The 21,377-nt window shown below is 42.2% G+C and overlaps 2 protein-coding genes across 7 annotated transcripts in view; both read right to left on the bottom strand.

The window, feature by feature from the left end:
• Nucleotides 1-362: 362 nt before the first annotated feature.
• On the bottom strand, nucleotides 363-8,995 carry LOC131140466 (ELAV-like protein 1). 4 transcript variants are annotated; one of them, XM_058090928.2, is made up of 7 exons: nucleotides 8,655-8,985; nucleotides 7,872-7,931; nucleotides 6,374-6,560; nucleotides 4,811-4,914; nucleotides 3,130-3,283; nucleotides 2,826-3,051; nucleotides 363-1,538 (listed from the first exon to the last, which is right to left on the bottom strand). In XM_058090928.2, exons 2-7 carry the CDS (start codon nucleotides 7,905-7,907, stop codon nucleotides 1,229-1,231), a joined length of 1,017 nt encoding a protein of 338 aa, XP_057946911.2. In that variant the 5' UTR covers nucleotides 7,908-7,931; nucleotides 8,655-8,985; the 3' UTR covers nucleotides 363-1,228. The 4 variants fall into 4 exon arrangements, with proteins under 4 accessions (XP_057946911.2, XP_057946912.2, XP_078652456.1 ...); XM_058090929.2 differs by having other exon boundaries at nucleotides 6,374-6,554; nucleotides 8,655-8,981; XM_078796330.1 differs by having other exon boundaries at nucleotides 2,826-3,283; nucleotides 8,655-8,995.
• Nucleotides 8,996-9,221: 226 nt separating this feature from the next.
• Nucleotides 9,222-21,377, bottom strand: part of LOC131140462 (serine/threonine-protein kinase PAK 2-like) — a 22,466-nt gene continuing 10,310 nt past the window's right edge. For all 3 annotated transcript variants that reach the window (XM_058090918.2, XM_058090919.2, XM_058090921.2), the window contains exons 9-15: nucleotides 20,383-20,431; nucleotides 19,482-19,594; nucleotides 19,274-19,391; nucleotides 17,600-17,699; nucleotides 17,261-17,457; nucleotides 17,027-17,164; nucleotides 9,222-11,074 (exon numbers count right to left, since the gene is read on the bottom strand). In XM_058090918.2, the coding sequence (XP_057946901.1) occupies nucleotides 10,988-11,074; nucleotides 17,027-17,164; nucleotides 17,261-17,457; nucleotides 17,600-17,699; nucleotides 19,274-19,391; nucleotides 19,482-19,594; nucleotides 20,383-20,431 (802 nt within the window). In that variant the 3' untranslated portion in view covers nucleotides 9,222-10,987. The remainder of the gene's footprint in view (nucleotides 11,075-17,026; nucleotides 17,165-17,260; nucleotides 17,458-17,599; nucleotides 17,700-19,273; nucleotides 19,392-19,481; nucleotides 19,595-20,382; nucleotides 20,432-21,377) is intronic.

Below are 21,377 nucleotides of genomic sequence, written 5' to 3'. Positions count from 1 at the left end.
TAAAGATGATTAAAGTACAACAGATTTCTCTTGCCTGCCTTGAGCAAGTCAGCACATATTGCACATGTTTCAACACTACGAGGAAAAAAAATAAGACTGGAGAATTTCCTTTTCAAAACAAAGCTAGATTTGCAAGAAATGTGCGTTGCTGCCGTCGAAAAAAAGCAACATATAAATCCTTAAAATATGCCTAAATCGCCCCAGAACGCAGCTTCATCTCACTAATGTATTGATCCATATTTAATCTTTTATAAAGGATTGATTTTTTTTCATGATTAATATTTAACTAATCACTTTATTTGGGCCGAAAAAGCAAATAAAATGTGAAAATCAAAATGTGAAAAGAAACAAACCAAAGCAAATTTCGCAAAAGAAAAGTAAATTTAATGGTTTAAAATGAAAGGGAAACAACTGAAAGAAACAAACTCGGTAACAAAGGCCATTAATTTCACTCCAAACTTGAGATGAGCACTTGTTAAAACAACAAATTAAAACCTGTCTGCCTCTACAAAGAAATAAAAAAACAAAGACAAAACACAAACAAATGCGTTCAGTCAGTCTGATAGATCTTAGTACCGCTCAAGAGAAGGAACAAAAAAAAAAGAAAAAAGCAAACCAAAATTTAAAAAAAGGCTACTAATTAACCGTGTTTGGTCCGTCACATTTCCCTCCTCGTTGACTTTAGCACAAATAGAATAATCATAAAAAGACGCACAAAGAGTGTTTCTGGTCATGTTTCAATCTGCAGGGAGGACCAGGCAAGGTCACATCCAAGAGTGATTGATATTTAGAACAACCAAGAAAGGAAAGAAAGTAAAAGTGCTTTGCTCTGGTGGATTCAAATTGAAGGCCTCTACGTCTGCATGTGACAAGGATCCAGGACCGCGTGCTGCTTTTCCTCGGGACAACCACGTCGCCCACAGTCGAACACGACACCACACATAGACAATAAAGGCCTGCGTACGCACATTGGCCAAAGAAATGTGGACACAATTTGACTGCTTCCCGTACGCACACATTGCCAGAGGTAACTTTTTGCATGTTCGGATTTTTGACGCCCGTGCTCCAAATGTGAAAACCAACAAACAAACATGAAAAGTTCCGAAACACTTTTAGACAAGGTGCAGAAGAGTGAACATCTTAACCGTGTGAAAAGCAGACCAGACTTGCAGACAATGGCGGCCTATTCTCCGCTTGATTGTCCACACTCCGATGTCCCGCTTTCCCTCTACTTGTGGCCCTTGCTGGTCTTGAAAGACACTTGCAGTGTCTTATCTCCGAGCCGGTAGCCGTTGAGGCTGGCGATGGCCATAGCCGCCTCCTCATAGTTGGTCATGGTGACGAAGCCGAAGCCCTTGCACTTGTTGGTGTTGAAGTCGCGGATGACCTTGACGTTGGTGACGGCGCCAAACGGCCCAAACATCTGCCACAGGACGCTCTCGTCGGCGTCCTGGTTTAGGTTGTAGATGAAGATGCACCAGCCGGAGGCGGGGTTGCCGGGGACGCCACCCATGTGGTCCACGCTCATTGGGGAGAATCTGCAGGCGGCCACCGAGCATAAGGCATGACAAGTTAGTTTCGCCCACATTTGCAGGTTGGACTATGGCCTGTTTTTGGTCAAAAATGTGCAGATAAAAAATGCATGTAACTTGAAAATGATTTAACTAAAATACAATAAGGCACTCAGAAGACATACTGTACTCTACTCATGCATTCAAAGACGAAGGCCTGGCAACACACATCCATGTATCATCATCCAAAATGTTGAAGCATTTTCACAGGTTAGTGATTGTGTGTAATTATAATGTACAAGTATGTATACTAAGTAGGCCTGTCACGATAGATTTTGCTGGTCGATAATTGTGTGATAACTTCAATACTCAATATTATCTATTTATGCATGCACATAAGAAAACCTTGCACGCAGGCAGGTCGCAATGGCAGAGGAGGAGTATATGACCCTTGCGTGTGTTACACGTTCTAAAGTACATTGAGGATGACTTCCCCAGCTATATACTCTGGTCCTCGCATGTCCGATATTAATGCACCTTACCCAGCCACAGTGTGCGGCTCTTCCCGCTGTATGCTCTGGTTCTCCCGGTCACGATAGCCGTAGGTGCTGTAGGAAGCCAGTACTCCCATCTTGCAATCAAAATGTGTCGGCTGCATGAGCCTCGTACGATGCCTACACATGCACGACCCCAGTGAGTGAAACATGCGACAGCCTTACAAGGAGCACAACTAGCTAGCACGCACTGACTGAGGCATTTGCCTTAAAAACTATTGCTTTTGTGCTGTCATGTTAGCTATACTGACGCATGGGTAGTAGCTAGTAGACCCGCCTCCAAAACGATGGTGAATGAGATCAGAACCCACTCACTCATTCCACAATAAAACCAATGCTCACTGACAGCCTCTTGTCATCCAGCCAGTGTGGCACACACAGACAAGCAACACATGCATTACAATTTATTGAGGATTCATACTGCTGTTTTTTTTTTAATTGTTCGATAAATCAATTTATCGTGACAGGCCAATACACAAGTATTACTGCTATATACATGCATTCCTCCTCTGCGACCAGGCTGCCCACACGGTTTTCCTACATGCCCTCAGAAAATATCCCAATTTTCTTCCTACGGCCTTGTGTGCCGTCTGCGGGTTTGAAAATATGTGCGCGTCTCATTTCCCCATTTTTGCACGCTGCCAGCACAGTTCCGGATGTAACACACCCTTTTAGTCGTGTGAGCGCACAAGTGTGTTAATAATGAGATGTAGTGTGCCCATCATTGCCCCAAGTGTGGTGGTGAGCATGAACAACCCACCTGAAGCGCTGGGCCTGGTGGTGCATGGGTCCAGGGAAGCGTCTGGACTGGTTGTGGTAGAGATGGGAGATGATCTGAGTGTTCTTCACCTGGTTGGGGTTGGCAGCAAATCTCACCGCGATGGGGTCCGAGGCCCCGTGGGGCTTTTGACCGTTGAGGTGTTTGACCGCCTCTTCGGCCTCTGATCGCTTGTCGAAGCGGATGAATGCCACCCCACGGGACATGCCTACAAAGGAAAGGGCAAGGAGGGGAGAATGCAATGAGCTTGTGAAACTGCAGTTGGGGGGGCTTGCCGCTGTCGTACCTGTGGTCTGATCAACGAGCACGCGGGAATTTATGATGCGGCCATAACGTGTAAACATGTCCTCCACATCCTTTTGGTTCAAGGACCTGGGTAGGCCGCTGATATACAGGTTGGCATCCTTGATCGTATCAGAACTGGGCCGTGCGTACGACACCTGCAATAGGAAGCAGCGGTGGCACAATGAAACCTGGCTGATATCTGGGACGTTAGCACTAGCATGGCTCAGTGTTTCTATTTGAACAGCTTGTATTCATAAGAGCCTAAGTCTTCAAACCCTCCAGAAAGAAAGTGTCAAACAAATTAATAAAAGTGTAGCTGCAAGGTGTTTATAATTTTTTTTTCCCCAGGTATGGCGCCCTCAGAGTAAAAAAACATTTGCACGACGCAGCAAACAAACTATGGCAACAAGTGAGCCGTGGTTAACAGTGCAGTGTTTCCCACGGGACTTCAGCCTATTTTTTCAGCATGTGATGTGGACCCCATGGGAGAAGAACAAATATCACAAAAAGTAAAACAAAATGTGTTTAGAAATGCAAGTTAAACTTTCTAATGCTGCTTCTTTTTGTGTTTTATTTCACAAAATAGATGAAGCCCTTATGTTTTCAAGTTAGCCTCCACAAATGTCCAATAAGACCAGAAAAATCTTCGCCATTTGCTTTTTTTGAAAAAACAACTTGCTAAATTTGCAATGTGGTCCATCTTGCTACATCTGATTCTCTGGCCGGTTGTATTAGGAATGGGTGAGAGGATGAGGACAGGAAATTAGCATGTAGACTAATTAGTCTAGAGAGCAAAACAGTACAAAGTACCAAGTACATTGTGAGAGTGTAATGTATCAAACTAGTGATGTGCGGATCAATACTGAAATATCGATACCAGCTGTTCATGCTTGAAAATCAATTCTCACATCAAAATATTGGTACTTCTCATAAACTTCATAAGTTTGGCATTTGAGTTAATGTTAGTCTAAAACGGTAGCTGATACTGATAACTGAACAGAGCTGTGTGTTGTGAATTAGCTTTTCGTTCTTATAGTTCTTAATCCTTCATTTCAATTGTTTGAACAGACTTGTTCAATATAGGTTCAAGACACCGTAATCACATATTTTATGATTTTGTCCTGTTTTTTGTTGTATATTTGCTTGGCTGCATTGTCAGTAGTCTCCATACCACCTGGACTGGTTAAACTTGAAGGCTGAAATTACATAAATAATGTAATAATTATGAAATTATACATTTAAATGAGTTTAATCAATTATTTAATATCAAATCGGTATCACAGTACCATCCTGAAACAAAATCAGTGGACTCACAAATCTCTACAGAAAACCAGAAATGACGCAATGTTACTGTCTATGTGAGCAGCCAAAGAAGAAGCCATTGCTGTCTGTAGAAGTGCAATATAGAGCGTATAGCTACATGTATAGTATGCAGGCCATGTCACCCATCCTTGGTGTGTGTGAGGTGTATGAAGAGAGAGCGTTGCGATGTCATCTATTGCCAAAAAAATTAATGTATGGGGGGAAAATGAACGCTTGGGAAACACTGCAGTGAAACACTTCTGATACGTACTAGCTAGCTGGTTAGCGCCCAGAGCAGGAGCCAATGGTGTGTGTTTGCAAGACATGACATATCGTTGGCATCTTTTTTGACAATTGTAGAACACCTTAGTGCACGTTACCTTGATAGTTTTGGACTGTAGCCTTAGTCCGTTCAGTGATTCGATAGCTCTGCCTGCATCACTAGGGTTAACATAGTTAACAAATCCGTACCCTAAACTGTGGCCTAGAGAAAAAAAAAGGAAAACAATAAAATAAAACAAAAAAACGTGTAAAGTCCCAACCCTCCCCCAAAAAACCTGCAAACAAATATTTTTTGAAAACAAAAAACAAATCTTGACATTGCATGCTCAGGGCTCCAGACTAACGTTTTTTTAAGCCACAGAGCGGCCTTTTTGGAGCACAAGCAGAAAATGTAGGGGTGCACACCGAACTCCACTTGCAGAGTAAATACTCACATTTCCTCTCAACTTGTCTTCTATATCCACACTGTTTCTTTCTCTGGCTTCTGGAAGGCCTCATTGGTGGCATCATTTACATGACAACTCTGATACCGCCCTGTTTCCTTCTTTGGGGTTTGTCTTCTTGCTTCCTCTTTAGGAGTTTGTGGGTTGGCAAACTAGCTAATATGCACATTACTCTCAATTACTGGGCCGAGGTGTGGAGCATTATCTGGTAATGTTGCCAACTTATGCACAAATAATACCCTTTATTTTAAACCTTTAATTGTGTGAAAAGAACATGCTGTACTTGAGAGTAATACTAATCCGTGGAAGTTAATTGTTTAACCAAAAGAAAGTAGAGGTGATCTATGTGACTGCCAACATGTCAAGCTATTTTATTTGCAAAGCACATCTCCACTCAGTGTGCGCATTGTTTTATGCTATTTTATGCTCATTTTCCATTAAATACAATTATGTCTGAATTGAAGAGTTATAATAAATACTTTTAAGACTTTAAGCAACCATTCTTTGGCAAGCTACTGGTAGTTCACAAGCTACATATTAATATCCCGTGATGCCATCACTATTTTAATGCTGGACACGCAACATGCTTATGTTAATCAGCTTAAGACACACAACTTGTGTTCTGAAGACAAGACAATTTATCATAATGGTAACAAGGGAGCAAGGTCAGTACGTTAGCACATACCCCATGACCGTGACAGCCATTGTAGCTTCCCTGTGGGACAAAACGAGTGCCAAACAAACCGCATTGCTTATCATTAAAAAAAAATCATGACTCGAAGAAACACGTTTCACTGGCTATTTTCCATTCTCACAGCAACAAGGGACATACGTCCCTTGTCAATTGAATAAGGACATGGATGTTGATCTGGTCACACATGCGAGTAGATCAAAACTTGACTTGCAAAGTCTCATATTTTAGTCGCAAAATGCGACCATTTAGTTGCAGTCTGGAGCCCTGATGCGAGCCTAAAATAAACAAACAAAGAAAATATTGACAGGTTATCAGGGCTGTTTAAACGAATTACGCTCGGGGATGTTCTTCCTTGAATGCAAAATCAGCCAGCCCCTTGAGAAAGTGAAGAACAAGTTCTAGATTGGATTGAACGAGAGGCAAGAGACGTAAATGAAGCTGACCTACATCGGGCATATACAGTGATCTCCGCTTAACCATTTCAAACAAAAGCCTGAGTCCCCCCCGGGACGGTCCCTGCATACCTCCAACTTTGTCTCGAATGAGTTTGGCTGATTCCACCTCGCCGACAGTGCCAAAGAGGTTGCGCAGGTCCTCCTGCGACATGCTCTGGGGCAGGTAGTTCACAATCAGGTTGGTCTTGGCATCCTTGGCGTCCTCCCCTGCCATGTGATCTTCGTAACCGTTGGACATGTCGTACACCTCCTGGTGCTCAGAAACAACACACAGAATGAAACATGAAGCGAGCCATAAGCCACAACTGGCCTCCGCTGACTTTATTAGCTTACGTGCGCAAAGCTACACTGCTATTCATTTTTTTAAATAGCCGCAGAGGGTCTCTAATTTTCCTTTAAAACACATTGCAATTAAAACCTGTGGCTGTAGGTTTAAATAACCAACCATCCCTTGTTGGTCCATTTTTTCCTGCAAAGTAGGATCTCATATTGATAAATTGAATACTTTCATAGTTTGAGCGTAGAAAACCTATTTACAACCTTGTAAACGCATTTAGACATGACATAACACCCCTATAGTCACGGTACACACTTATTACCCAATATTATAGATATAGTAGTCTCATCAGTGAAATATTGCTGACCAGTGTAGAATACTACAAACCACATCATGTCTTTTGAAGTTTTTCCAACTGAAAACACTTAATTTAGACCTAAAAACATTTTGCAAAAACATGCTTATTTTTTAACTAATAATTGGCTACAGTCAACACCAAAACAACAATAAATGGTTTATTTTCCAGATATTGTTGAGAACCCCAATAGTGAAGCTGTGAACCGCGATGTGGCGACGACTGCATTTAAAGTATTTTGAGTGGTCAGCATCCATCTGCTTCATCTAGCTCTGCGTGCGCTTTAAAATGCTGCTGGTGAGAAAACTCATGTGTCCCACACTTGTCGTACAATTAACTCATCAGCACTTTTAATGCAGTGTTGTTCTCCATACAGTCACTATGCGGCCTGCCACAAATAAATAGTGCCACTAACAGATTTGATGGTACCCATTCCAAAAGAGAAAAGAAGAGGGTTAATATTGAGATTATTTCCAGTAAGCACATGGCTACAGTTATGAATTCAAGACAGCACCGTGACAAAAATTGTGCACTCAGGATCTAAGTACACACTTAACTGAAGTGTACAGAAAGTATTTTGAGACACAGCACTGCATATACTTCTAGGGCAGGAGACTGTTGGCTACTTAAGAATGCGTGTTTTGATCTTATACAACCTAATGTTCCCTTTAAAACTCTTGTGACCAAGCTGTGCATGCAAAGTGGGCAGATTTGTGTGAATCAGTTTGCTGTTAGCCACCACACAATGAAGCCTGAGTAGAGATGCAGCCATGTCACAGGGACAGAGCTCCATTGAGGAAAGCCAAGGCATTTTGCTGGGAAGCAAACTGACTCGATGGTCACGTTCTGCCGTCTGGTGATGCCTACATAACTGCCGAGCATCGATGCTTTGGTGGACAGGACATTTTCAAGCTTAAAAAGTACTGTCAACTTACATCCAAGTACTGAATGTGTCCTCTACGTACTGCCATGAAGACACTTCACTGCTCCAGAGGCTGAATAAGGATAGGATGAAATCAATACAAGAGCATCAGACATTGAGCCAAAGACACAAACAGTATTCAAGGCTGATGCGATTAAGCCAGCAAACATAAAGGCATGCAGCCATGTTAACGGCAGTCGAATGTTATATCAGCAGCACAGGAATTAAATATGCAGCTATTCTGATAAAAGCTGAGCCATCTTGTTTGATTCCATTCATACCACTCTGACGAGCAATTGTGGATTCTCGCATCGATAGCCGTTATGTACGAGTATTTTAGCATCATTGCGAGCGCGTAGCAATAGGAACCACTCACAACTGATATGCATGATACATGCCAATAATAGACAACACAGCAAACAAAAAAATATTTAAACGTACTGTGTCATGTTATGTTACAGAATAACCGAGAATATGTACCACTTACTAGCTTTAGCAACGATGCTAGCGTTTGCTGTACACGCCGGTGAATAATCAATTGAATGCATGTATTGCGTCGCAGATGGGTATTAAAATCAAATACTGTCCACGTTGCGTAAATCGTTTTTTCTGTACGCACCGGGGCCTCCATTTCGATGAGCGGCGGTTCCGCGGCCTTGTTGCTAAGCAGGCCCCGGAGCCTGCCGTTAGCATTGGCTAGCTTCAGCTAGCCCGCGACGTTCACGCGCACACGCCGTTGAAAAGCACAAAGGCAGTCGATCTATCTTTAATACTAATATGTGATTTTATATCTTACCAATTTGTGAGGATGTGTTTCAACCTTTCTCTTTAAAAATGTTTGACCCTTATGCGGCTCCTTTCGATCCAGGCAACGTTCTCCTTCCCTCCAGGTTGGTTCTCTCAAGGACCTTGGTGACGCGGCCTACCACGCCCCCTCTGCCCACCTCAGACGGTTGAGGACCCGGTAGGAGACGCCATCCTCCACACGAAACGTTTGGGAATAAACGCAACCAACGTCGCTTGTAGTGAACTTAAACGCGATGTATTTTTTTTAGATGCGATAACGTTTTGCGAGGATATTCAAGTAGACGTCACAGTACTTGAAGAAATAGTGTGTCACGGTAGACCGATCCCAATATCGACAGTGTCGATGCCAAGGGTCGTATCAGTATCGGGTAGATACTGTATGTGCGTTTTGTTGTGCTCTTGGATAGAATAGGGCAAAAGCCTACGAGTTTTTGATGAGACAGTCGTTTTTGATTGTATTTGTCAACACGGTACTATACTACAGTGGTAAACACTGCCCTCTGGAGGAAGAAAGGATAAAATAACCAACTAAGACTCAAGACAATGTAATTCAATATTAATAATTTATCAAACATTTTATTCCACTCCAGTCACTTGTTTCATGATAAACCACTTTTAATTATTCCATCAGTCACACAGAAATATTTTGGTCCATAGCCTAATGTTGTGAGTTAATGTGCAGCTTTTACTACACCAAAACTTTGATTGTCCAAACTGACAGAAAGATGAGGTATTTTCAGGGCTAAATGTGTCATTTAAGGCAGGTAAAATGAAATATATTGTCTCATTGCTCACTGTTTTCCGTTCCGTATTATACATAAAAAAATCCAGTTAAGCACATACATTTTCATACACTTTGAATTCCACGACTCATCCCATTTTAAGACAATTGGAGGGTTTTTCTGGGAAGTGTTTGCAGTTCGCATGGCTCCTAATGTTAAAGGGGACCCATTATGCTTTTTCCACTTTTCTGACTTATAAATGTAGTTAGAATGTTGTATTCTTGTGTTAAATCATGCCAAAGTTTCAGATAATATGGTTTGCGTATTTTGAAGGGAGCCCTGAAAGAAGTTCAGAAGGTGAGGTTAAACTGGAGTTTTGTGATGTCACACATGGGCCGCTTCCTTATATGGGCATGCGCTACACTCTGCCCTTCCCCAAGCTCTGCTTCTGTGTTGACGTGTTAGTAATGGCTCCCACAAAGTGTTTTTTCAAATGTAAGGGAAAGCTGCATTTGTTTACAATTCTTAATGACACAAACAGTTGGAGTTCCTGATTCCTGACCAGCAAAAGGAAAAGATTTTAATCTATGAATGGCATATCACAATGGGCTGTTTCGTGAACATGGGCCATTTATTATCAACTATAAAGTTGGGTTGGGCAGCTATCCGGAAGTCCTCCTGAGCACTTGGGAGTTGACCAACCACAGATGAGTGGGTGTGCATGGAGGCAGGCGGTGGGTGGAACAAAATGGCACCCTATTTTCGCGGGAAGCACAAAATCCAAAGAAATACAGCTGGAATAGGTACATACATGGAAGTTCTAGAAAGCTTTCTGTTCTGGTTATTGTGTGTAGCTATATATACAGAGCTGAAAAATGAGAATAATAGGTCCCCTTTAAAAAAAAATCATATGCTATGGCTTAATTTACCACCAAAACGGCACTGACATCGCTGCTCTCAGATGGTGTCTAAAGTGTGGCCCAAGGGCCATTTTAGTGGTGGTAACGCAGTACTTTTTGGGCCAGATTCTGAAAATTAAACAAATACATTAGATATTAGTCACACTAATTTGCTTTGTTACTAAACACAAAAGCTAAGATGTCATTTTTTTCAGATTTTTACTCATTGGATTGTTCTGTACAGTGCAAAATGTACATACCAAAGTAGAATTTGCGTCCTTTCATTTTTCTGTATGCAGCCCTCCATGGGGAAAGGTTTAGAGACTCAGTCTCAGACGAACCTTGCTACCAATTGTCCCCATTGCTTTGTGCATGTCATCTGACACCACTGAATCAAATGTAACCCAAGTAAATGAGTGAGTGAGGGCTATAGGGGCCAATAAAATGCATGTACAGTAATTCCACTTTGTTCACTGCACAAGTATGTGTGCTGGTATTTCACCACGTTTGATCTTTGGATATAATGACATGTGCCAGTGTGGATGTGAAGCAGGGTTAAAACTAACAAGGCACAAAGGTGATGTGAGTTCAACCAACGGGAGAGGAATGCCGGCAGAAGTAAAAAAAAAAACAAAACACAGTGGCTGATGCTAGTCAAAGGAGGATGGTGTTCTTGGCATGCCCTCCTCTCCGACATCCACTTAGCGGTTGCTCCTCATGGCCTCCTTTGCCGCCAGGATGAGGGGAGTCATGCTGGACAGAGGCTTTGCCAGCTTCAGGAAAGGATGCTGCAGACACACACACAAATATGCTATGTTTTATGGATGGGCATAAATTATTACATTTTACACATTGATTGTTGATTCATTGCATCTTGAAGCGACAACTGTGACAAGCCGGGGTGCACTAAATCTCAACTGATTTAATTTACGTTCCTCGTTTTTCAATGTTACACATTCCCTTCAATTACTTAAAAACTCAGTCTCAATATAATCGCTTAAATTCATCAGCCTCCCTCTGGTGAACAGAGGCAACATTGTAGCACCATCCATCCATTTTCTATGTCACACTAAATGCATTATTGGGTAAACTTTAAATTGTGTTATTTTCAATTCTAATCTTGGATTGCTACATGTTTGTATATTTCTTAGGTATACATTTTGTGTGTTAAGTTGCTGTGGAAGATATTCATTTTCCAAAAGGTTGACAGGTGGTTTTGAGTTTTTTCAGAGTTCACGATTGGCTCTGAGGAATTTGAACAATTCCTCTAAAAAGCACCAAAGGAGGTTTCGGACCTGTGGTATAAAATAAATCCTAGATGGGTTGGAGGCCCAGAAGAATTTAGTAATTCTTCTAAAGTACCAAGGGAAGGTTTTGAACCTGTGGTGAAAGCCCACTGAAGCATGAGTGTAAGACGTCGTGTGTGTATGTGTATAGAAAATAACAAAAAAAAAATCGCAAAACTTGGAAGGTAAGTAGGGGAAAGATGACGGAGTTTATGTATAAGAATGAATTTATTAAGGTTAACATGGATAAAGTAAATGCACACACAAAGGTGTGGAGATCACAGTTGGAAGAAGTGTGGCCTTATTATAAGGCCACCTTTAGCGGTTTGGAGTCAGATAAGGAGAAAAAGGAAGCACGTGATATGTTAACTGACCTAAAGGAACAGGCCAAACATCCAGAACGGGCAGAGGCCAAGGAAAAGTGCCTCTACAGGGGGTCAGTAAAGGAGGAACAATTAATGAAGGAAATTGAACGATTGAAATTACTAACACAGTATCAGCATGAGGAAATAAGGAAGGTTAAGGATAAGTTGTGGATCGGTCAGGAGAAGGTTGGAGAAGAGAAGGTTGAAGAGGAAGGTGGTTCAGATGGGGAGTTAAAAGGAGATTGGAGTACAGGAAGTATACAGACGGGCAGTAAGAAGACAATAAAGCGGAGGACTCAGCGTCATGCAAGTAGGACAGCTAAGATGTTGCCGTGTGTGTCAGAAGTATCAGAGATGAACATACAGGCACCCCTTCTTGCATCACCACACAGCCCTCACCCTGTCTATGTGCCTTTTTCTATCACAGATCGTACATGTATTGCTGAAAAACTACCCTCACCATCCTCTGGGGGTGCACTTTTTATTACAGAGTCAACACATGGTTTTACAACCGCAATTGGCAACCTTCGAGCCATCCTGGGGGTAAAATTGACCCTCAGTGAGTTGAGGGATGTGCAACAACAGGCTGGTATTGATGAAATGGCAGACGGTGAACAGGTCACAGGTGGTATAATGGGCAATTTGGGCCAAGTTCTGAGACGTATCTATCCGCCCTCCACTTCTCTCCTGGCTCAATGTACTTTTTCTATGATTTTTGGTGAAACTGGTATGACTTATCTTGTCAGGTGTCTTCGCGAGTGGGTTGAAATGACCAGGACCAGGAGCTGATCCAAACACAACAGACATGATGCGTAACCTTTTTAGACAAGCAGTGTTGGCGGGAGCACCAGACCCCGTCGCAGTGGCAATGAAAGATGACCCGAATATGTTTGATGCAACACACAACGAGTGGAAAAAACATTTTTTGCATCATTTGCTTAGACATGCTGAAAAGCAAAAGGAACAAGAGAAAAAGGAAACATTATTGAAAACTGAATTGTTACACTTGCAGGTGCAGGGAGCGAAGCGAGACAATTCAAGGGCCACCAAGGCTGAAAAACAAATGGTGTCTAAACATTCATCATACCAAAAGTCTGATTGGGCTCCTCTACCACCAGAACTTCCCATATGGGGACCTGTCGACAGGATTCAAGCCCCACAGGGATTTGCACAAGTTTCTGGCTCAGCGTGGTCATGGTAGAGGTAAGAGAGGTGGGGGTGCAGTGGGACTTGGTTGAGAAAGTTGTTATTTCTGTGGCTCCATGGCTCACCGGGTGAGAGAATGCCCAGTGATACCACCTTATTCCCTCCATGTGGATGCCATGACCTGCCCACGACATGCTTTTCAACAACAATAAGGACAGCAGTCTTATCAGCAGCAATGGACTATTCAAGGTCCTCAAGGGGACATGCTTCAATCATGAACCATTCAACCAAGCCATTGCCTGAGGGGGAGGTCAATACCCCTCACACCAAAAAGGGGGGCAAGGAGCCCGGCATGCATGGTTTGGCAGACCCATGCATCCCTGTGACTGGAGATAAAACTGTGCTATCAATGATGCTTGACACTGGTGCAAAGTACTCCACCATCAGCAGCCTTCCTCCATCTCTCAAGCTCAGCACAGGAAAAGTCCCATTTGTGGGCTTCTCTGAGGTTCCCTCCGCACTTCTGCTGACCATACCACCAACTGTCAAGGGGCAAGCATCTTATGTGGACCAAGATGGCTACAGGTCACGTTTCCCAATGGACTATAGCTGAACTGGTCAAGGGCAACTGGGTTCAAAGGTCATGGTGGCATTGGACATTACTGCATAAAGTGATCAGTGTGCAGATCTATTGGGCAGCCTTGACCCCGGGGATGCCGGACGAGCCTGGAAGTCTTCTCTTCTTTAAGTGGTCCCCATGGCGTAGGAGCCTGCACTTGTTTACACCTCTCATTGATTCGTTACATAGTATTTTGAATTATGACAGGAATGAGGACGATGTGTGTTTGATAGGTTCTCCTCAATGTGATTTTAGGAATCAAGCATTTTGCTTCCATAATAATCTAGTGTGTTTTCTTCTCTCCCTCACTTTCTGCATCAGCTGTTAATTTTACTGTCATGGAACATCATGAAGTCACGAGGTATCATGGCTCCCATTTGGCGTATGCAGCATTGGTCAGCTGCTTATTGGTTGCAAATAATGGTGAGCTGACCACTCTTCGAGCCTTGGTCAACGCTCAGGCCATTTGCAAGTTTTTTGCTGCACTGGTGTTGATGCCCAAGTGGCAGGAATCGTACATCGCTCTCAAACAAGTTTTTTTTTCGGTGGTCGACTTACATCCTATACTGAAAAAAACACACAGTAAAAGGTGTTCTTTTCAGGAGGGGGATGTGGGTAAGTGAACGATTTTTATCTATGTTAGCGTTCAGCTTGAGTCTTGAGTTGTTACATCCACCTGGTATGTAGTAGGACTTGGAAAAAATTTTTTTTTTTTGAAATACGGTAAACGTCATGTCCCACTTGTTGATAGAACTCACAACGTATAGTTTCGCGGTTTACATTACACTTTCAGTACATCTATAATATGGCTGTGATGATACAGGAAGGGGTCCCACATCTGGGTACAGAGAAGGTAATGGAAGAAACAAAGGCAAGAGCAGATCTATGGACAGATGGGTTGTTGAAAGTGATGGTGGTAAAGCAAGTGAAGATGGGAACATGAAAGTGATGGAGGCAAAGCAAGTGACAAGTAGACTTTTTAGTTGAACTAAGGGGAGTTATAAGAGGGCTGGAGCTCTCAGAAGGTAGAAAGTAATGTTGTATGGGTGGCGTGTGATACGTTAAGAGTTGGTACAGTGGAGAAAGTAGGATAGAAAATCGTAACAAGAAAAGAAGATAAGGACATTTTGAGGCTGTAAAATGCCTGGTTGTAGGTATAGAGGACATGCTAAAGGGGGTGATCTTATCTCCCTAGGAAATGCAGGCAGTAGTTTGCTACAATTCAAAATTGCAGTTGTTTTAGAGTTATAGTTGTTTTAGAGATTGAAGGTATGTTATCAAAGTTGGCATAATTAGATAGTGTTGTAAGAAGCACAAGAAAACATTTTTTGGCTATCATAGAGCCGTAGTAAAAAACAAGGATGGAGTTTGGGTTTCTAGTGATGGGTGCACTGTCCCCTCTGCTCAGCTGCTCCGGACGAGGCACGTGGACTTGGACAATTAGGTAAACAATAAATGATACACACAAGGACACACAGGTGTCATCCATAGATGGTAGATAAAGCTGAGGTAAGGTTGACGGAATGAATCAAAAATGTAAAAATGAAATAGCAAAAATATGCAGGATACAAAAATGGGTTGATACACTTCCATTAGCTCTTATAGCTGTTGGATGTGCCGTAAAGATCCAGATGAGGTTCACACCATTTGAACTCACTGGATGTCAGCAGTTTCCTGGACCTACTGCTGTCACAGGACCCATGGATGTTATGGAGAAAATGATGTATGACACTTGTTGCATCACAAAGGTTGGTGAGTAAAAAGTTTCAGTACAGGTTGTTGATACTGCAAAAGGGGGTCCTGAGAACGAGGGGTGTTCTCACCATGGGTGTACTTAAGGTTTGAAAAAAAAGAGTGTGGACGCAGACCAGATGGATAGGCCCATACTGGGTGACAGTAAGAACGTCACATTTCTTCTGGTAGAAGGAAATAGAAGTTTGTGGTTCCAAACACTTTGGAGGAAACAACATCTACTCTTGAAAATAGTATGCCTGTGGGATGTGGACCACAGTATAAGCTGTGGTCCAAAGGGGGAATTGTAGCCAAATTTAGTTTTTAAATAGTGGTCTTTGAGTTAGGGTAGATGAGTGTCAGGTCAAGCTGTGACCTGTACCAGTAAAGGGTCAGTTAACGGATGTCAGGGCACAATATCCTGTGTTGTGGTTCTTGTTGTCTTTGCAGAGGTCATTGGGGGAGAACCAAAAGGCCAGGAGGGTCTTAGGTATTTACGATCATTTACCCTGGAGGCAATAACGATAACGGGGTGAAGGAGGAAGTATCTGGTCCGGGAATGGGATTCTGGTCCATTCCCCACACATTCCCCCAACTCCACCCCATCTGAGGAGATCTACAAAAAGCCCTGGGATGCAAGAATCGGGGCTGACTTTCCTTCTTATCGTCGGGAGGCTGCAGGCGGACATTGGAAGAGAAACTCAGCCCAGGATCCTGTGTTTTTGTGAAATTATTCTGTCTGATCTTGTTATACAATACATAGTGTTAACTTGTACTAGTGTGTGAGTTTTATTCCTTCTCATAAGTGGAGATTAACGAATACGCTTGGGTAGATGAAATTTACTTAAACAAGTGGTCTTGGAGGCCTCAATTAGGTTGCGGAAAATTTCTTCTACAACAGCTCATGTAAAATTTCTTAATGATGTTGTTGTTGTGTAGGTTCCCAAGTGACAGTTTGTCTATGTTCCCCCTCTGGGCTTTAGTTTCCATTTTAGATGCTCTTGTTTTGTATTTGATTTCCTGTTGCTTATCACCCACACCTGTCCCTAATTTGTTCTGTCTATTTAGTTCAGGTGAGTGCTTCTCCCGAGGTGGGATCATTATCATTTGTCCGTCTGCTTCCTGAGTTGCTTTATCCTGCTGCTGCAATTATTATCATTAAATTCAACATTTTACCTGCATTTGGTCCTGTTCTCGGCATCCTGGGGTCCAACCGTAAAGCTCTCAAGCCCGACCGTGACAGTTGTAACAGTAATTTGTGTCCCAAGAGTTTGTATATGAGCATCAAACTGGAGAAAAATCTGTCACCTCCCTCACTTGTCAGCTCCACTTGATACACATGATGAGCCCGCCCTTCTATATGCCACCACGCAGAGGAAATCTTTTTAAAATATACCCCCCAGCCCCCCGAAATAAAGGCCTTGCTACACATCTAAAAATAATCAGTAAATCACACAATAGCGCTTCTTGAACACAGGCACATTCTTGGACAAACTACAGACAGACAAAAGACACACAATAATACTATAATGTATAAGCCTTCATAGCCATATTTGGTGTGTACAGTGTTTTAGTAGGCTTCTGCTGTCATACCTGTAGCAGTTCTCTGCCCGATCCTCGTTTCTCCACGTCCATCTCCAGACAGCGAGACAGGAAGGACTTGAAGACAGGGGACAGCTTCTCTGGACTCTGCAGCTCAGGAGTCCCGTTGGTGGCGATTAAATACAACGCCTGAGTGCAGTGTAGCGGCAGAACGAGTAAGGAATCATGGCCCAATGAAGGACATTTGCTCAATAACAAACACATGGGTGGCTTCCATCCACTCACCCTGAGAGGGTTCTCGTTGAGATACGGGGGCTCTCCCTCCACCATCTCTATGGCCATGATGCCCAGTGACCAGATGTCCACTTTGGGTCCATAGGCTTTCCGGGTCACCACCTCTGGAGCCATCCAGTATGGAGTGCCGACCATGGTGCTGCGTTTGCTCTGTTCTGGCGTGATCTGAGCGCAGAAGCCAAAGTCGGCTGGAAAGGGACAGGAGGAGAGACACGGTTTAAGATACAGGTCCTATCAACTATGTGCTCCATAGTCTGAGAGTCAAGACCTGTATCTAAAATCCTGGCTTTACAGTACTACACACATACTATCTTGCATGTGTGTGCTTACTGAGTTTGACTGATCCATCCATTCCCAACAGCACGTTGTCGCTCTTGATGTCTCGATGGATAACCTGATTGGCATGAAGAAACTCCAGAGCCTGGAGGACCTGGATGTAAAAACGTGACACTAATTAATCAATGACCTATCAGATGGATTATTTTCTCCGCGTCAGAATGACACAACACATGCTGAAATTTCCCCCAATGAACCACAGCTCCCAAGTGGCTGCAGCACTCATGCAACCTGAGACCACCACCGCGCAGTAATTGTGAGTGAGTGAGTGAGTGAGTAGTAAATCTATGCTACTATACAAGCTGTACATTGACTACTTTGTCAAGAAAAGGGCAATGCTCTGCTTTACAATCTCAATGAACTGTGGCCTTCCAGTGCTGGCAGCACTGATGCAGCCATGGATTGTGACCCTGTCAATAACATGCTTGACTGTAGGCCAGACACAACTCTGTAGCATAATCATGGCTGTGTGCTGAGTTTCAGTGGACTGTAAACCTACACTGTTGTATAGGCTGTACACTGACTACTCTTAAGTACTGTAGAGTTGACTCCCAAAGTGTGGCCCCAAGAGCTGTTTTTTTATTGACCTGTGGCACATAACATAACAAGAAAACTACCAAAAAAACAACAGCAAAAATGTCATTTTACAAGAATAAAGTCAAAATATTAAGAGAAATCAGTTAAAATCTAACGAGAAAGTCTTAATTTTACAAGAACAATGAAGAAAAAAACAGACATAAAGACATTAACATTATTTTTAAAGTTGTAGTGTTATGACAAACAAAACAATATGGAAAGTTGCAAAGCATAAAGCTTTATGCTTCCAAAAGTTGGAAAGTCATGAATATTATGGGACTAAAGTCATAAATACGAGAAGAAAATTAAAAAGTGGAAAGATGAAATACTTTTGAAACATGTAATTTGTAACATGTAAAGATGAAAAACATGTAATTTTACCAGAATTAAGTCAAATTATGAAGAGAAAAAAAAACAATCTAAGAAATCATAGGAAAGTTGAAAAAATTGTAAGAAAGTCGTATTCTAAAAAAATCAAAATTTTACGAGAATAAACTTGTAATATTATTAAGAAAGATATTGTCATTTTAGTAGCATAGAATGAAGTATTAAATAAAGGTTATTTTTTAAAAGTCGTAATAATATGAGAAACAAACTCAACAGAATAAAGTTGTAATTTTCAACAAAGGAGGCTGGGGAAGAAGTTATAATATCATAGGAATAAACTAAAAATATTATGGAAATAAAGTCATAATTGCGAGACAAAATTTAAAAGAAGGAAGTTGAAATGGTTGGAAAATTTTAACAGCAGAAAATGTCAAAACGGCTTTTGCATCCTTTCATTTTTCACTGGGCCTTGCTGGAAAAACGTCGGTCATATACATATATAGTGTTGTCCCCTACTGGAATAAAAATGCCTTCTGTGCTGCTTCTGTCTGAACTAAAAAGGCTGTGTGTGTGTGGAGCTTTTCCATGATGACACTGAAGCGCCGTGGTTACAAACGGAGGACAAAGACTGTTGTGAATCACTGACACGGCCGAAGATGCTGCACTATTGGAGTGAGATCATTTTCCAGAAGCTTTGTGCTGTTTGTGTTGGCTCACGTCAACTTGCAAGTTAAACTTTTCTGAATTTGTGTTGGTATCGCAAACCTCTCTGCACACGGCAGCGATCTGAGCCTCGTCCATGCACGTCTCCGTCACCACGTCCGTAAGGGAGCCGCCGGCCAGGTACTCCATCACCACAAAAAGCTCCTCTCCAACCAGGAAGCTACAAGACACACATGCACACATCACCAAACAGCTCCAGCCGTACGCCTGGTGGCTGCTACTTTGGATGTTTTTTTGTTTTGTTTTTAACCTGTCTACAAAGTTGACAATGTTGGGATTCTTCATCTCCTTCATGACCAAGATCTCGTTGATGATGAGTTCTTTCTTTGGCTGCTTCTGCAAGTTGATCTGCTTGATGGCCACCTGCAAGGAACAGCAAACACCTTCACAGATTCATCTGGAAATGCTCTCATTTGAGCTAAAGTGTTCAGAGGACAGGGTTGTATATTAGAAGCGAAAATTGGAGAAAGGCTGTTCCAGTAATCCCTCGTTTTTCCCTCCTTCATAAATGGAATATTTTTGTAGTGATGGCATAGGAAACCTGTTTTCGATCTTATAATTATAGTTTTTAACATTACTAGAGCACTCTAAACATGAAATAACACCCCATATCACCCGATTTACACTCGTACGACCCTATATGAGTAAATAAGTGATTTAAGACATAAATAAGCAAAAAATATATGCAATTTGCTTAAATTTGCTTTTTTATTTCCAAAAATATGCAATCATGAAATAGAAACAGCAATCATATACTCATTCATTAGTGAAAAACTGCAACAGTGAGAGAGCTGTGACATTTTTTTTACTTGGTTATCGATTTGGAGTGTATGGGAAAAACAAACACAGCTTTCTTTGACCACATTAACCATATAGTATGCGGCACAACACAGCAGCAAAAAACCAATCTTGTAATAACAGTGTGGTGCAAACTGCTCAGCTAGCATTATTCGAGCAACATACAGGGCTCTAATTTTGTAGGCCAGGTGTGTCGCGCCTACGTCAGCACATTTTGCAATTTTCGTGATCAGCACAGTCCTGCGCAGCTCCAAATACTGATTGCCCCCACTGTAAAGTATGGGTTTGTCATGCATATATGTAGAAATGTGTCCCAATGTTTGACTGGTAGAAAAACAAGATAAAGGCCATACCTCTTGTCCCGTTGCGACATCTATGGCTGTGTAAACAGTTCCAGACGCCCTGGAAGTTAAAAACAACGTGCAATACGATGACATTTAACTACTACTACTTCAACTACTAGCACAATTTGATAATCATTAAGGCTGAAAGGCAAAGCTCTCAATTTACAGGTCAATTGACGTGCCTACCCTCACCTAAGGTCATGAACTTTGGGTAGTGACAGAAAGGACATGATTGCGGGTACAAGCGGACGAAATGACTTTTCTTCGTATGCTGACTGGGTTCTCCCTTAAAGATAAGGTGAGAAGCACTGTCACCCGGGAGAAACTCAGAATAGAACCGCTGCTCCTCCACGTTGAGAGGAGCTAAATGAGGTGGCTTGGGCATCTGTTCAGGGTGCCACCCAGACGCCTCCCTGGGGAGGCGATAAGGGCACGTCAGTCTGACAGGATGTCAACTTCAGTTCTGATCAAAAATACCAAATGTATAATGATTTTTTACGTGAGGAAAAGCAGTAGAAAATGAATGAATGAATTTTAACAAGCTAAATGCCCATTTCATTCTATGATGTCACTGTTTTTGATTAGAAAAATACATACAAAATGAGTCATTTTCCATATCATGAATGTTAGGGGTTTGGGTATATCTTAAAAGTCAGGCTTAACCATGCATAACATTAGTAATAGACCTGTCATGATAATCGATAAATCAATTAATGAACAATTAAAAGTTGATAATTTTGTTGCCTCTATGAATTGACATGTGCCTGTTTTCCTCTACCACACAGGCTGGATGACAAGAGGATTACTCTGCATGTGTCAGTGAGCACTGGTTCTATAGTTGAACGAACGGAGACAGTGAACCCTCCTGTCAGCCTCTTTGTCCCCTAGTATGTGGAGGCGGGGCTACTAGTGAGTGGATACACTTGGTGTGGAGGTGCAGCAGAGCGGTCAACACTTATTGAAGCATTTGATCGACAAAGTAAATATAAAACAGACAGTGCTAC

This window comes from Doryrhamphus excisus, linkage group LG14 (genome assembly GCF_037039965.1).
Source record: "Doryrhamphus excisus strain RoL-2023G ecotype Guam linkage group LG14, RoL_Dexc_Guam_v1.1, whole genome shotgun sequence".
Taxonomy (NCBI): domain Eukaryota; kingdom Metazoa; phylum Chordata; class Actinopteri; order Syngnathiformes; family Syngnathidae; genus Doryrhamphus; species Doryrhamphus excisus.
Note: the sequence above shows the minus strand (reverse complement) of the source record. Positions and strands in the feature narration are given on the sequence as shown.